This window comes from Sphaerodactylus townsendi, linkage group LG01 (assembly GCF_021028975.2).
Source record: "Sphaerodactylus townsendi isolate TG3544 linkage group LG01, MPM_Stown_v2.3, whole genome shotgun sequence".
NCBI classification, from domain to species: domain Eukaryota; kingdom Metazoa; phylum Chordata; class Lepidosauria; order Squamata; family Sphaerodactylidae; genus Sphaerodactylus; species Sphaerodactylus townsendi.
In genome coordinates, this window is record NC_059425.1 from 30638205 (window position 1) to 30654876 (window position 16672).

The following is a 16672-nucleotide window of genomic DNA, read 5'->3' on the forward strand; positions in this document are numbered from 1 at the left end:
ATTGAGGGGCAGGCGGTGGTGGCCGAATCTCAGGATCTAATGATGGTCTTTTTTAAGAGTGGGTGGACCACCCATCTTCAGCCCACATCTGGGGAAAACTCATACTCAAGGGGAGTTGTTGTGATACTCAACAGATGGAGGCCGTAGCTCCGCTCGACAGGCTTTCACAAAGAAACCAAAGGCGAGGCCGCGGATCCAAGAAGGGACAGGTAGTAGGTCTAACAGCAGCTAAGGTCCTGTCAACAGCTGACTTCGCGAACCCAGGGAAAACTGGAAACAAGGGCCAGAAGGCGGCAAGGGAGTCTCCAGTTCGCTGATTGTAGCCAGCGTAGGTGGAAGGTGGAGTAGGGGCGGCGCAACCTTATCCGCCAAAAAAAGCTCATAAAGGCCTCACAGCTAATATCAATTGAGAATTTGATGACCTTTCTGACAGAGGTCAATGACCGAATTATCACGAATAGTGAGCGGGCGGGAGCTAGCGGTTGAGGGGAGGAAGGAGAAGCCCTCTTTACACTCCGCCATTACGCCATCTCATGACTTTCATAAAGCGTCCCCTGCCAGATGTTCGCGCAGCTTCATGCCGAACTTCCTCCTTTCGCTCTATCGTCTAAGGCCCGTTTCATCTGGCGCTTAACTCCTCCATTATACCCGCGAGGCATTATCTGGAGGAGCTCCATCACAACACAATATTCCTGCCAAACAGCTTAGAGTCCTCCCCTGCGCTGAAAATGTCCAAACCACAAAGCATCTCTGTGTTATGAGGAGATTTGAACAGTGTACAATCAGTACCAGGAATGGCATTTCGGATGGGAATAAAGCATAAGATGTTACACAGCAGGGCAGCAATTTTTCCTTCACATTCCATGCTGCCCAATTTCACAGTGGTTGCCAACTTCAAGGTGGAAATTCCTGGAGGTTTGAGGGTGGAGCCTCAAGAGGGCAGACTTTGGGGAAAGGAGGCACTTCAGTAGGGTATAATGCCACACATCCTCCAAAACAGCCATTTGCTCCAGGGGAACGGATCTTTGTGGTTTGAGGCTCAGTTGTAATTCTGAGAGAATTACAATGTACCTGAAGTTGGCAACCCTACTAGTTGGACCCCCTACTGAAGCAACCTCTGTCTTCCCTGGCAAAGCCTGCCATATATCCTAGATCAGTGGTGGCGAACCTATGGCACGGGTGCCGGAGGTGGCACTCAGAGCCCTTTCTGTGGGCACGCGTGCACAGAGTTCCTCATGTGGGGGTGGGGGTGGAAAATCACACACACACACCACACACATATCTAGGCTGTCCTGGGCATGATCCTTTACCTGGGAGTAAGCTCGGTTGCTTGCTTCTAAGTAAACCTTCCTAGGGTCGTGAATCACTCATTCGAAGCGTTGAACGGTTGCTTCACCAACTTACTCCCGAGTAACGCGTGCCTCGGAGCCAACTGTTTTTTCTAAACTAAAACCTCAGTTTTCAAGTTAAATTGCCCTGTTGACACCTAGCGATAAATAAGTGGGTTTTGGGTTGCAATTTGAGCACTTGGTCTCGAAAAGGTTCCCCATCACTGTCCTAGATGCTTGCCATTTCCTGCTAGACGATCCTCACTCAGGGTCAGCCAGTCCCAGACCTGACTCCTGTCCAGCTGGATCATAGCCTGGTCAGGACAGGACAGGCCTTTCTTTTATTACCACACCCTGAAAGAGCCTTTGGTGCATCTAATAATACCCCTAGTCCCCCCCTTCAGTCTGAATGCACCTTAATTCTCTGTCTTTCAAACATGTCCACCCCACCCCCACCCCAATGCACCATCTTCCTCATTCCCCTCTCTGGATGCTTCTCTGTCTGGAATAACCCAACCACTGTGACAGCTGCTCAAAGATTTAATGGGTGCCAGTTCCTGACAGGGGTTGTCCCCGGAGGATGAACTCTTTCAGCCAGCTTGCATTTGATAAGCACAAGCTGAGGGGGTGGCTTGCTTTGCTGACAGACTTGTTCAGCGTTTTAAAGGAAGAGACCGAGGCATGAATGTGGGAAGACAGGAACGTCTGGATCATGGGAGATGGGTTTTTTTTTTTTAAAAAAAGAACACCACAACGTTGCCCCCCTCTCAATTTCGGTCTTGCTTGCCTCACAGCATCTGTGCCTTTTCATATCTCCCTTGCTGGCTCAAAACAAAGGCCAAAAATAGCACACAAAGAACGCAGGAGGAGGCAGCAATGGAAAGCAACCCCCCCCAGGACCCCGCCCTGACAGCTGCTGGTGAGGAGGCCCATGCTGCTGTTTCTAAGCCTCCTTGATTAATTAACAGTGGCTTCTCTCAAGACTTAACCCAGAAGACCCACCCGTGTTTGACTATTACATTTGGCAAGGAGGCTCCTGTTGAGATCCCACACTTGCTGTCTGGCCAGGTTTCTTCCCTCAGGTTTCTGACTGGATGGATGCTGCGTAACCTGCTTCAGTGAGAGTTTTAGAGCACAGGCACAGAGCAGGGTGACTTTTGCACATATGCCTAACAGTGTGAGCTGATTTGGTCTGGTCCAGTGTGCTGCAGGGACAGACTGGTGAATAACAGGTCCACAGGATGTTTGCTTGGGAACTGCCATGAGGCCCCGGTGGAAACAGGATGCTAGAAGACATTCTTATGCTGTGTGGACAGTATCATTATCTATCACATTTTTATCCTATTATCCACATCAATCCTCATGTCAGGTCTGTGACATGTAGAGTGGCCTCCTCCAAAGTACAACCATATATGTCTTCCAGGCTAATTCAATCTACACGGATCCCTTTATACAACGATACCCTTAAATTGACAAGACAGAGAGAATCTCAAACAAGAAAATCTTTATCCCCCTGACAAGATTCAAAACTAAAAATGAAATGCAAGGGCGACCAAAAACATAGTCGTGTTGCAATATATTGTTGTCCTAGTAATGCTGTCAGTTGCCACCCAATCAAGTACAAATGGGCAGTGACGTAGGTATAGATTTTTATGGGGTGGGTTTGGGGGGCAGGGCTCAGGGGGTGGGGCTATGCCCCCACCCATCCCTGGGGGGCGCTCAAGCAAGCCAGACATTTAATGGGTTTTTTAAACCTGTGAAGCCCCTCCCCTTACCTATGTCCTTGCAAATGGGGTGTCTAAGGGAAATAAAGGGAGGAAGAAAAAGAATATGTTGCCTGTCCTGAAGACAAGGCCCTGATGTGCTGAGGTCCAGGAGCACCAAGAAGGAACAGCTGGTCCAGAGCAAGGAATTTCTGGAGCAGAAGAAAAATCCCAAACTGAAACCCACTAAGGAGTTGAGGATCCAGTGATGAAGGAAGACGCAGGGACAGGAGGAAGTGATTTCAGCAAGGATGGATTAACATCCAGAGGCAAAGCTCACTGCAAAGTTGGGGAGGGAGGCACATGTGCAGAACCAAATACAACTTGATGCTCGAGATATCCTTTTTTCACTAGTCCCTGCTTTGATATCAAACTGCATATTTATCCAGGCCTCGAGTAATCAAGTCAAGAAGGTCTGGTTGGGGATGAGCAAATGCTGCAGTCCCCATTAAGCAGGGCTCCTGTGCCATTCTTTCCCCAAGGAATTCACATGGCTCTAACAAAAGAAGTTATATTACACTGAATCAAACTATTGGTCTATCAAGGTTAATCTGGACTATTCTGGTCAGGATTAGCTATCCAGGGCTTCAGACAGAAGTCATTCACATCACCCACAGTTCATGCCAAGAACTGAACCAGGAACCTTCTGCAGCCCAGGCAAATTCTCTATCACTGAGCCACAGGGGCGTACCACCCAGGGGAACATGTGGGGTCAAATGTCCCCAGGCTGTGGCCATTTAATCACATGCAGGGTGGAAAATTGCCCCCGACACCACTCCTCCTTCCTCTCGGGTTCATACACTGACTTCAAGACAGGTGACTTGTTTGGTCATGGTGGGGGAGGGCCCATACGGGGTGGAGGGGAACTCAGCTTTTGCACTGGGCTACATTTTCCCTAGATACGCCTCTGCTGAGCCACACCCCCTCTTTGTCCTTCTCCCATTTTGCTCCTACTAGGTTAGGCGGAGAGAATGTTGTCTTGCTCAAGGTTGGTTGTTCAGCCAGTTAAATGGCAGAGTGAGAATTCAACCCCAGGAACTCCCCCCCCCTCCTTGTCTATCACTTGAACCACTACATTGCTCTGCCTCTCTGCCACGGGCCTCCTCTTACACACCTGAGTTGCTGAATCCAGTTCCTTGGCCAAAGCAGTCAAATGGAAGTAAGCGGCAGGGATGAATAAGGAGAGACATCTCCCAAAGCCTCTTTTCTCACATGGTGTTAAAACAGCTGGGGAGCATTACAGGAAGGATGTCAAAAGGGAAAGCCTCCATAGCTCTCATTTCAAAGCCAGAAAAGCCTGGGGTAGAGGGAGAAGAGTGAGGAAGCCAGAGGAAGCGAACAGTTGCATACTGATGCATTTCATAACACGAAGCAATGCAGAAGAGGTAGTGGAGAGAGGGGAGATCAAAAGGAAGCAAAGGGGGTGGGTTGGGAGATGGATTCCTTCTGAGACAGAATTAGAGGGTTACTAAATCTTCAGCCGAACGGCAGGTGGGGGACATAAACAGCAGTTTTTGGAGGAAAGGCAAAAACCTGAGGAGGGAGGGAGAGAAGGAGCTAAGACAGCACATTGGAGTCCTTGAAGCACGGAAATGGGAGCTGCCCCAGTTTGCTGTGTTCCTGCTCAGAGAAGCAGCTTGGAGAGGAGTTGAAGGCAGGGGTGGGGGGGAACCTATTTATCCAGGGCAGCTCGCAAGTTGGCCAGCATCTTTCTCCTTCGAGGCAGAAGGCACAGTTGCTTCACCTGCAAGCCAGGCCCCATTGAGTGCTGCGGAGCATCATGGCATGCCGAAGAGGCCTGGCAGAATGCACGGCAGCTGTGGATCGGCACATCTGCAATGGTAATGCGACAACTGAACATGGGAAGGTGTGGATGGGAGCAGACTACAAGGGGGTGGGAGTGAGGGGGCTGTAGTCTGCGGCTGCGGGAGTTCTGGGCTTTGGTGTTGGCTTTGATGCAGACTTCTTGGGTGAACTTGGGCAAGAAACTTGCATGCTCTCTGTTGGGAATCTCACAGTGCATTTCTCAAAGGAGAGGGGCTCAGGTTCAGACCTGCCTGGAAAGTATGCCTCGGAACAAAATATATCTTTGTACATGCATAGGTGTTGATGGTGGCTACTCCGTGGTAAGGGCAAGATCCCTCCTCTGCACTTGGAGAAACACTCCTCTCCTGCCAGCGTGCATATCTGGGAAAAACAAGACTCATCCAATTCATGACATGAAGAAAACATAGGTCTTGGGGCTGAGGTTTGACATTGGGACTCTTATCAAAAGCATCCTTCTATTTTTGCAGTCAAAGTGGGAATCTTTCTCCACTTTGCAGATCCTGGGACAGAATTTCCTCCCAGTAGTATCCATCTCTGAGTGCATGCTAAAGGGTTATATTAGCACCAGGCAATTCCTTGACCTGTGCAACCTCTAGCAACCTGGAATGTGCACTGGGTGACTATGCCACATGGAATTCATTGCTACAGAATGCTGCAAAAGCCACTAGCATGATTTTCTGCATTATGTGCCCTCAAGTCACTTCTGACTTATGGTAACCCTATGAATCAGTGTCCTCCAAAATGTCCTATCCTTAATAGCCGAGCGTAATTTTACACAGGAATTAAATGAATCCATGAAAAATATATCTTTGCAGTTGCTGCTTTAACAGCTAGGAACAGATTATAACTTTTATTTACACGGACTGTAAACAAATGAGAGCATCTGCAGAAGCATCTAGCTGGAGCACTCTGTTACATGTGGTTTTGGGACAACCCCAGCTATTTTTGGTGCGCAGGTGCTCTCCATAATTAACTTTTCCCCCCTGTGAAGTCACAGCTGGCTTATGTTGACCCCTGGTGGGTCTTCCAGGCAAGAGATGTCCAGAGGTTTGCCGTTGCCTGCCTCTGTATCATGGCTCTGGTATTCCTTGGAGGTCTCCCAACCAAATACTTGTCAGGGTCCACTCTGCTTAGCCTCTGAGATCTGATGAGCTCAGGCTAGCCTGGGGTTATCCAGGTCAGGGCTATAATTAACACTGGATGCAATCAATTGACAAGTTCTACTGCATACCCAGCAAATAAATAAATCAGAGTTATGTAAATGCATATAGGATCACATTCATTAGAACTTTGCAAAAAAAAAAAAAACTCCCTTGATGCACACACCATGGAGAACACAGGGCAGTGGTATGTATTGTCAAAGTCTTTCACAACCAGAATCAACTAGGTTTTCTGGGCTGCATGGCTGTGGTCTGATAGTTTTTGTTCCTAGTATTTTGCCCAGGTGTGCACTGTGCAGGACTGGCACTGTGATTCTTATTATCTCCCCCCCCCCGCCACACACACACACACTTCGGTCATCATGAGCAGAACTTCTTTCTGTCTTTCAAATCTGCAGTAGGTGAAGGTTGCACCGGAGGCTTCCCAGTGTGTGATTTTTAAAACCTTCTCTGTAGGTTCACTGGGCTGTGCCGGGCACCCCAGGCCTGCCTCCAACATCAGGGCCAGGCTGTGTGGTGGCAGAGTCTTAAAGGGGTCATGGTGGGCAGCAAGCCTAGGGCGGCAGCAGCTGGCACAAGCAAGTGGGGGGTGAAGCAGCGGCATGCAGGTAACATTGGTCGGCAAAAGCAGCCAGCATGAGCAAAAGGTGAGCAGGCATCTTGCTTCTGGGGAGAAGGGGGAAGACCAGCCCAGTGTGCCCATCACATGAAGTTTCAAAGTGGTGCCTGGGTCATATGACCTCTCTGCTCCCCTAGATTTGCCTCTGATTTTGCTCACATCTATGGCTGGTATCTTCAGAAGCATGTCACAGTAAGATGTGATGCCATGGAGAGAAACATGGAGAGAACACAGTATTACTGTGAGATGCCTCTGAATATGGCAGCCATAAATGTGGGTGAAACATTAGGAACAAAAACTAACAGACCATGACCACACAGCCTGGAAAACCTACAACACAGGACAGGTCTGAGGTTCCCACCTTGGTTCTGATGAGACTGTGGCACATGTAGAGAAGAAGCTTCAGCTTTCTCTTTCATGACACCTTCCCAACCTGCCAAACTTCCCAACCAGCTTTCTTTTTCATGACGGCCTTCCCAACCTGGGAAAGCCCAAGATGTATTGGAAGCCAAAGGAAGGGAAATAAAGGGGAAAAAATTCAGACCCAACCTGAAAAATAACTTAGGAACCCAAGAGCTTGAGAAATCTAATAGATGTCTGCTTAAAATATATTAAAAATACTTTTTTATTAAGAACATAAAGAACAAGCCAGCTGGATCAGACCAGAGTCCATCTCTCTGCTACTCGCAGTGGCCCACCAGGTGCCTTTGGGAGCTCACATGCAGGATGTGAAAGCAATGGCCTTCTGCGGCTGTTGCTCCTGAGTACCTGGTCTGTTAAGGCATTTACAATCTCAGATCAAGGAGGATCAAGATTGGTAGCCATAAATCGACTTCTCTTCCATAAATCTGTCCAAGCCCTTTTTAAAGCTATCCAGGTTAGTGGTCATCACCACCTCCTGTGGCAGCATATTCCAAACACCAATCACACGTTGCGTGAAAAAATGTTTCCTTTTATTAGTCCTTATTCTTCCCCCCATTACACCGTGCTTAACTCTTATCAATAGAAAACTGTACACAAAAATATCAATATAAAATATATATCAATATCTAAAAACACATGTAAAATATCACAAAATAGTCCTCAAATACTCACAAGTTTAGTTGTTGAAGAGTTTTGTGTAGTTTCAAATCTCACACCTTCAGAAACTAATCTAATAAATAAGAATTATATATCATTGTGTGTGGTGCTTTACAGAGTACAGAAAATTAGGTCCCTGCCCCAAGGAGTGTACACTCTGAAAATTAAGGTAAAGAGAGGGGAAAGAGGAAAAGGCATGGATAAAAGGGAAGAATTTACATTGATTTAAGTTTGTGCTTTGACTTAGTTTCAGTTGGGAAGGGAGGCTGAACCAAAAGAGGGATTAAAGGAGGAATTTGAAGGAAATGAGAGAGTGGAATCGTGCAGTTGTCCTAGGAGGCAATTCCAAGTATCAATGGAAAACTAGGGAGAAAGGGGGTGGGTTAGGGAACCTTTCCCCTCAAATTGGCAGCAGCTCCTTAGGCTGGAGGAAGGCTCCTTGGAGGGAATTTGGATCCATGCCAATAAAAAGGATGACTACCAAAACAGCAATCGTATTATCAGTCATCAGTAGGTGAGAAACAGGGACATCTTCAACAGGTTAGGTTTTGCTTTATCCAGTACGTAAGTGCATTTTATTGAAGAATGCTGGGGGCTAGGTAGAAAATAAAAGGATCCACGAAGGCTTAAATGAGGGTAGAAAGATGTGTTTTAACAGGTGCCAGAAGTGAAAATGCTGTAATTTGTTGAAAAAAATGCTTTATAGGTAGGTGAGGTTACTAAAGTGTCACTTGGATGCCATAATGGCTATGACCTTTACCCACACCTAGTAGCCTCCAGCTGTGCCTCTTTATGAATATCTAGGTGCCAGAAGAAAACGTTAATAATTTGGTGCCTTTGTAAATTTAGTTGTGCGTGCACAATGACAATAAAAATGCTTATGCTTTAAGTAACAATTGGGAGAATGAATGCGGCACTTTAGCAGGAGGTGACTGACTTGTTAAGATACAGGCCCACACTGGCTACAAGTAGACAGCCACATGTGGTATGGTGGTAAGAGTGTGGCTGTGTTAAATACTGTCAAGAGTGGAACTGGGAAGTTCAAACCTCACACTCAGCCGGAAACTCACTTAGCATCCTTGGGCTAGTCACTCTGTTTGCCTAACCTACCTCACAAGGTTATTGTCCTTATCACAAAGTAGAGGAGGGGAGCTCCTTAGAGGAAGGATGGAATTAATATGTGATCAGCAAGTAGTATTCCTGCAACTTCCTCATGGGGGTCTCCAGGAAAATTGTTTTGTATGGGGGAGAGTTCAGCCTCATGAGCCACCATCAGACATACGCTGATCACCGCAGTGAGAACCAGGAATCCAGCTTGTTCCATGGCCCTCCTGCCACACTCTGGACCAGAAGCCGGGAGAAGCTTCCACAGACAGAAGCCACCAGAGTGCCCAGGAACAGGGAACAGAGCTAGGCAAGTCAGAGAGAGATACAGTGAAGCCTGATGTCCAAACATGAGGGGCTAAAATACGAGGGTGGATGAATCGATTGTACCATGTCAGGCTACCAGGGGTACAACCATGGTCTGAAATATCTCCTTCCATTAAAAATTCCCCACAAATAGAAAACCAGCAAGCAAAGAAGGGGGTCAAAGCTTTCTGTTTGCTGTGCTAGATTTCTGCTTGCAAATATTTTTTTTTTATTGCAATGGAGCATTTGAAGCAGGAATCTGCCACTTAACAGTGGGCAGTGATGCAGTCCACTCTACCCCTTATTCTCCATCAAGAACAAGCTAGGCCTTAGTTTCTAACAGTGTCATTCTAAGCACGGTTACAGCCGTCTATGACCATTTACATTAATTGGCTTAGAAGAGCAGAACTTTTGTTACAGTTGCACTGTGCGGGAAGATGCAGGCGGCCTGTTCTAGTGTTGGGTACTTTGGGCTAACAGGAACTTCTCTTTGCTGAATTCCTCGAGGCATGTTGGCTGCCTCAATATCTAATATCTGAATTCCTGATTGAGGGTTAAAAGCAGTCAAATGGCAGACGCCATTACTCAACCATCAGCCCAGTGGACGAGGGGCAGAGGCCATTTGCTAATCTTCGGAAAAGGGTTTTTTATAAGCCTTAGTCTCCCTCCCTCCCCCCCCCCCGCCCCCGCCGTAGCCCCAGCACTGCAAACCTCAGTTGTTTTCCAGCCAGAAGGCTCCATCGCTTGCAGTTTAGAATTAAAAGCAAAATCAGCACTAAGAAAATTAAATGCAGCCTGTCTGTCTCCTTGCGCTAAATGGCTGACTTTTTTTGTGGAGGACATCTCAAAACAAGCCACAAAGCACTTGGGATGCTGGAAATTTACTCAGTTGGGCCTGAAAACTTGAGGAAATCTGTGAGACTCAATGCGACCATTTGTAGCAGCCCTCTTAGGCCTTGGTTGCCGGGTTTTACAGCCTGCCTGGGATTACAAAAACAGTCTAGCTGACAAGCCCTCTCAGCGGGTTCCCCAGCTCTTCAGTAGTTTTTCTTTGTACTTTGTTCATCTGGGCAGTGGCATCTTTGCATTTTCAATATCCAGTACAGACCTTGCTCTCTCGCAGCAAGCACAAATAGTTTTGCTCTCGAGATCCCTTCTGTTAGGGCTATTTGCTAGCCAACCAGGTCCTTCCCCTTGCCCTGCCCTGCCCATTCCCAAAGTGGAGCCACTGCTCACATCACCTAGGCCCTTTATGCATTGTGGTCTGCTCTGCAGCAAAGATACATCTTTGGGTCAGATTTTTGATTGAACACATGTTTTCCTTGCTCCTGAACTGACCACGCCACAGATGAGAGAATGCCTATAGTTTCAAAAAGTGGGGAAAGTGTGACCTTCCCCCTACTTTCACAGGGAAAGCAAAGGAGATGGCATGCATTACTCTCTTGTCAAGTTTTCCCATCCTTCCTGCCTTCCCTGGCCCTAGTTCTACCAATGGCTTCTTCTTCTTTTTTACAAGTTTGAAGGTCTACTGATGCAGCAAAAGACTGTGCCAGTAAACTAATGAAGAAGTCATAAAAAAACCCCAAAAGCAGTTAGCAAACAAGCAAACAAGGTGGCAGCCAACAGAAAAAGTGAAGCAGCAGGTGGACACTAGTTCCACCAGTTTCACCATTACACTGTGAGCAATCTGAAAGGTTTTTTTAAACATTAGCAGTAAAGATCTATGTATCGATCTTTAATCCAGAAAAATAATGCTAGACCAAAGTCAGGAAACAAAAGAAGTGCCAAAAGAAGCTGTAGAGAGAAGCTGGCCTGCAAAGTTCCAAGTTAGGCCTGAGACTAAGGAGGCAGCTAACAAGGTTGGTAGTAGTGGAGGAAGTGGGCGGGAACTGACAGGGGGCGGGGGCTGAGCCCTGTGGGGGACAGAGCTTCATTTGTCCTAATGGGTCCACCTGATTCTCCCCGACCCACCCCTGGAATATATATATTTCTCCCTCTAATTTGTGGCATTTCAAGTATATATTTCAAGTATATACGCTGCTGTATTTAAGTGGTTTTCAAACGAAAGAAAAAAGGCAGGACAAACTTGTTAGTTTTTTCCAAGTGAACATTCAGGGCTGTTGTCCTAAAATTCCTCAGCAAGATAGGCAGCCCAATCCACAGGGGGAGGGGGGCAGTTTCATGGCAGCCGGGACAGGCATAGCTGTGCTGTCTCCACAGAGAAATGGAGAGGTGTGGAGAAGATGAGAAAAATCAGAAACTCATCAAACTCACTTTTGTTTTTCAATGGGCCACGCACGCTTCTGGCATAAGTCACCAGTAGCTGAAGGGCGTGTCTCCACCTAAAAGGCCGTAGGAAGCTGACAAAAATCAGCTCCACCCCCTGGCAATGGTTCCATTGGCGGTAGAGGAATGCCAGAGCAGTGACAGGTTCTGCATTTGGACACCGAAGAGCTTTGCGGGACCCTGCCACCATTGTTAGTGCCCCTCTGGATGGCACAGGGTTAACCCACACCGTCTGAACTGGCAGCTGTGGGGGTCACACTGACTCCACAGCCCTTTTGGAGGCTCCCTATCATGGACTGCACTGTTAGGAACTAGGCTGGTTTTTTTTAAAAAGTAAAATGCCAAAAAGTATGAAATTTTTAATTAAACTACCCATACTTCAGAAGTAAAAGCCAACTTTCAAAACCCTCCTGTAATTTCTGTTCCAGAATTTTTCCATGGTTCCAGCAGGGGACACAGTTTGTTTCTGTTTCAGTGCAGACAATGTGATGTTTTGAGAGCAGTTCACTTAGGCAGGAAAATCTAGATGCGTTTCTGAATCTTATTGGCCAGGATATGTTTTAAATACTTATCTCACCCTTTGAAGAACCTTGTAAAAAGGACTGACCAAAGCTATTTGGATGTCCAAAAAGCTGCAGAAATTGCAAGGCTTCCCTGCAGGTGGAAAAAAAGTAGTACACCTCAGAAACACCACAAGAGAACTTTCTTCTTGATATGCTAATTTACCACATGCAAAGAACAGGGTTTGGTTTTGAGGTTGTTGTTTTCTAAGACATCAGTTGTGATTTTTCTACTGTGGACAGTCCAAGATGATTTTGTGGAATGTGTTGCCCAGTTATCATTGGGGAACTGCAATCCAAAAGTTCCAGATTCCAGTGTGGTAAATGCTGCAGCAAAACAAACAGGTATCCTGTACTGCCTTAGGGGCAAATGACTGTATCATGAAGATCAGAATTTGCACAGGGACCTCATTGTTTCCATAGGAAGAGGCCTTATGCCTAGTCGACAAGCCAGGAGAGTCTTTGTGTAGCAGCAGCCCTGCAGGATCTTAAGCTCTCTCCCCAAGCTGCTTTTTAAACCCCTTTAAGCTTAAAGTGCCAGAAACTCACCCAAGGACTGGAACATATATGAAACCACCTTTTTTTTTTCTGCGACCGATCACTGATCTATCAAGGAGCAGCCTTCACACCCGGTAGTGCCTCTGCAGGGTCCCAGCCTGAGCGTTTGGTTTACTGCAGATGCCGGGGACTGAACTTGAGACCTTTTGCGTACAAAATAGGTGCTGCTCTGCCACTGAGCCGCAACTGCTCCCTCTCCTGTACATCCTTTTCTCCAAGCCCGCAAAATGGACCTGTAATGCAGTTGCAAGAACTCCGAAGGAAGCTTCCTTAACCCCTTCCCTTCATTAACATTCTAAGTATCAAATGCAGATCTCAACGTGCCTTAAGGCGAAGGCTGGCACGATGGTCCTATAAATAACCGGGAACCCGAGACCCCCGCCCCTCCACGCAAGCTTCGCCTGCGCTACACCCCCCCGCCCACCCACCCGAGGGGCATAGCTAATTAGAAAGTCACTTCCCTCCGCCTCCCTCCTGCCTCTGCGCAGCCTCCGTCCCTGGCGCAGGGGCAGTTCAGAATGGGCATCTCCGCGCGCGCACCCCTCCCTGCTCCATTCATTGCCCCTGGAGGCCCCGCCCACCCTGGGTTGCGCCGCGGCGGCTGAATGAAAAGGCGCCGCAGCGGGATCGGCCGGCGCGATTGAGCCGGCGCTTCAGGATCGGGCTGCGCGACGCAGCTGAGAGATGTATGGTAAGGGAGATCGGGACGGGGGGCGGCTGAGTGGCCGGGGGGGGGCTGCATCTCCCTTCCCGCTCCCTCCCCCAAACAATAGGGGCTGGGGCGTGTTTCCCGTTTGCTCCTCTGGAAGGGGGAGGAAAGGATTGATGGGGCATGCAGTTTTCTGCGGACGCTGTTTCGGGGAGTTGGAAGGGATCCCGCTTGTCTGTGCCTCTTTCCGCAGAGATTCCTGGTCCTCTGAGCAAGACTCCCCCCCCCCTTCCCCTGCTCCGCGTTATTTTCCAAAGGTTCATTCTCCCTCCCTCCCCCTATCTAGAGTGTCTCAAGAGCAAGTTGCACGCACCCCCGACCCATCCTTCCCGTCCCCCAATTAAAAAAAAAAAGGTGTTTGCCCAGTGAACAGGCGAAGAAGGATGTTGCGGTTTGGGGATGAATCAAATCGAACTTTCTCAGCCTTTTCACCAAGGGGAGAAGTAATTCCTCCGAGCTATCAAAGATCCAGAGGAAAAGGGTCCTTAGAATGAAAGCCACCCCATAGTCCTAGAATCATCCCAGAACAGAGAGTTGGGTATACTCATCTTCTCTCCAGTAGGATAAAAAGCAGGGGTTTTTTTGGGGGGAGGGGGTTCTGAGTGGAAAAGAGGATTATGGAACCATCCCCCCCCCTCCCTCAGTAATTTGGGTTTTCTTGCTCTGGTGTGGGCTTGTTTGATGGAATGTGAAAGTACTCCTTCCTGTAGAAAACTAGAATGTCAGGAAAGTTGATATCCTTTTTTTAGCCCATAGAACATTTCATCACACAATCCCCCACCTGCATTGGAAAGACTGCACAGCCCTACCAGAAGTGTGTTGCCTGGAGAGAGGGATGATGACCTGTCCCTGTGGAGGAAAAGTCTATTCCTCAGAGAGTCTCAGACAGGTTAAGGACCGATTTCCTTGTGAACTATATGGGTGCCTTCGCCCAGCATCACGCATTTCACAAAGAACAGGACTGCAGCAGCTTCCCAGAGTCCAAACAAAGTGGACCTTAAGCCTCTCAGAGTTGCGTAGGGAAGTATTGTGCAGTGTTGAGGGGCTAGCCCTCTTTCCCCAAAATCCTGCTGCACTGGTAGTGGTGGGTTTTCCTTCCACCACAGACCTCTGCAGTTCCGTTATGCAGCTACAACTTTCTCTCCCCCAGCCATGGTCCTTTTGGAGTGCCAGGTTGACTTGACCGATCGCAGGCAACACTGCTGCGGTCTGCTATCAGCCCAGTTGTGTGTATCTTGCTTGCCTTGGTGGTGCAAATGATGGATGACCGGTCTATGTTGCTTGGGTCAGGGTGGATGCCTTAGGATATGTAGGCGCCCCCTCCCGAATGTTTTTGTATGGGGATGTCAGGACAATGGTTATGTAAAAAGGTGTTTCGCTTGTGGTAGCTTCCCAGAGCCAGTTGAGGTAGAACTTATGCCTGGACTGTTCAAGCCGGAAGACTCACACCAAACTACACAAATGGGTGCATAGTTGGTGTGTGTGTGTGGGGGGGCGGGGGGAAACCTCTACTTTAATAACTGCTCTAAATTTACGTTTAATAGAGATGCTATTGCTGCCTGATAATTGGGTTAGTTATTTAACTAAAGCCAAATTGCTGTCGTCTTCACCGTACTCCCTTCTGTTTTCTTTATCAGCAGCCCAGCGTATAGAGCAGAGCTCTTTGTCATTTTGTCCTCTTGCTGGGAACAGACTCCTTGGTGACATTTCTGCAAGTCTGGCTGCTTAAAGGCACGACGGCCAGGCTGGTAAACAAGATGACAGCCCAGACCTAAGACCTGAGCACCTTGTCTCCTTGTCTCGGCAACGGCAAAACAAACTGTTCTTTCCTTAGATTGGTGAAGGGACAGAGTGTTGCCTTTCTGGGAAGCCTTTTTTATATTTGTGGAGGAAACCCTGGATGTCTGCCTCGGACACCCAGCATGTTGCAGAAGACAGCCAGTGTGGTATAGTGTTCAGAAGGCTGGACTAGGTGGGAAAGAACTGGGTTCAAATCTCCACTCAGCTGTGGGTGGTTTGGGGTCAGTAAGACTCTTTTCTCTGCCGAAGTCCCATTGCTGGGTTGTTGTAAGGATGAGAGGAGGTGCTGTCTTCAGGGCTCCTCGGATGACAGGTGGGATGAAAAAATGGGAGTGAATGGGGGGCCTGTTGCAAATCTGGCCTCTGGACCTTGCATGCAGAGTTCTCCTTTTTCCTCCCCCACCGCATCCTTCCCTACTTCTGCACTGATGCTGCTGCTGATGCTTTTGCATTGGCAGAGGTGGGATGTTCACGAATCCTCTGCTCTCAGCCTCTGCTGGAGGGAGCGTGTTTGTGTGGGATGATCACAGCTATGCAAATAGCATTTCTTTTTGCCCTGCTGTATTTTGGCTCCTGCTTAGGGGAGAATCTGATAATGGTGAATCAGATTGAGTCAAAAAAAGGGTGGGGGTGCTAGATTTTGCTGTGAGTGTGCATCTAACCGAGGGGTGTCCAACTCTGGTGCTTCAGATGTTCATGGACTACAATTCCCATCAGCTTGGCCCTGCCAGCAGGGGCTGATAGGAATTGTAGTCCATGAGCATCTGAAGCACCAGGGTTGAACACCTGTGATCTAACCCCTTGCATCTCTCTCTAGTGACCGAATACTTGCAAGGTATTACTTAATTCAGCCAATATCTAAGCTGCTTCCGAAACATTCTAGAGCTTTAGTGGACCATCCGAAGAAGGAGCTCCCTTTATAAATGAGACCATTTGAAGTTGTATATAAGTAGTCGTCCCATTGGTCCATGTAGCTCAATATTGTCTAATTGGACTGGCTTAAGCTCTTTGTGGCCTTGACCCAAGAAAGTTTTTTCCTATCATCAACTGTTGAGGCCCTTTAAGCTAGAGGCCCTTTAAGCAAGAACCTGCGACCTCCTGCATGCAAAGCTGTACTCTACCACAGAACCAGAGCATCTCCTTTGATGTGTTCACACTGACTGAGCCTCTTTAAACGGAATGCAGAGTAAGAGAAAAAAACTCTGTTCCTTAACTGTAATATTTAAGCTATTTTAGCTGACCACTTTGATGGAGGAGGCCTGTTTGGCAATCTCACTTTGACCTGGGTTCACCCAGCGGCAACTGCACATTCTGTGTTTCTTAGTTTCAGTAATTCATCTGTGACTTGAGTCTTTTGATGTCCTACTTTGCAAGGTTGGTGTGAGCATGATGCTACAGATATATGCTGGGGAGGGGGAAAGTTAAAAGTAGTGGCACCGCTGGCTGCTTGCCCAGGTCCCCTGTGCAGAGTCCTGTCCTCTCTGCTTTACCTGGACTGCATCCTGTGCACATCTTGATGCAGAGGGGCTGGTAAAAATGTTGCAGGTGTCCAAATTGTTCTGTTTGCCTGCA

At 47.9% G+C, this 16672-nt stretch overlaps 1 protein-coding gene across 1 annotated transcript in view; it reads left to right on the forward strand.

Annotated features, from left to right (window-relative positions):
• The first annotated feature begins 4799 nt into the window (after window positions 1-4799).
• The window catches only part of EFR3B (EFR3 homolog B), a 118116-nt gene continuing 106243 nt past the window's right edge, over window positions 4800-16672 (forward strand). Inside the window, 1 exon segment of the mRNA XM_048516679.1 lies at window positions 4800-4932. Coding sequence (XP_048372636.1) covers window positions 4872-4932 — 61 coding nt within the window. The 5' untranslated portion in view covers window positions 4800-4871.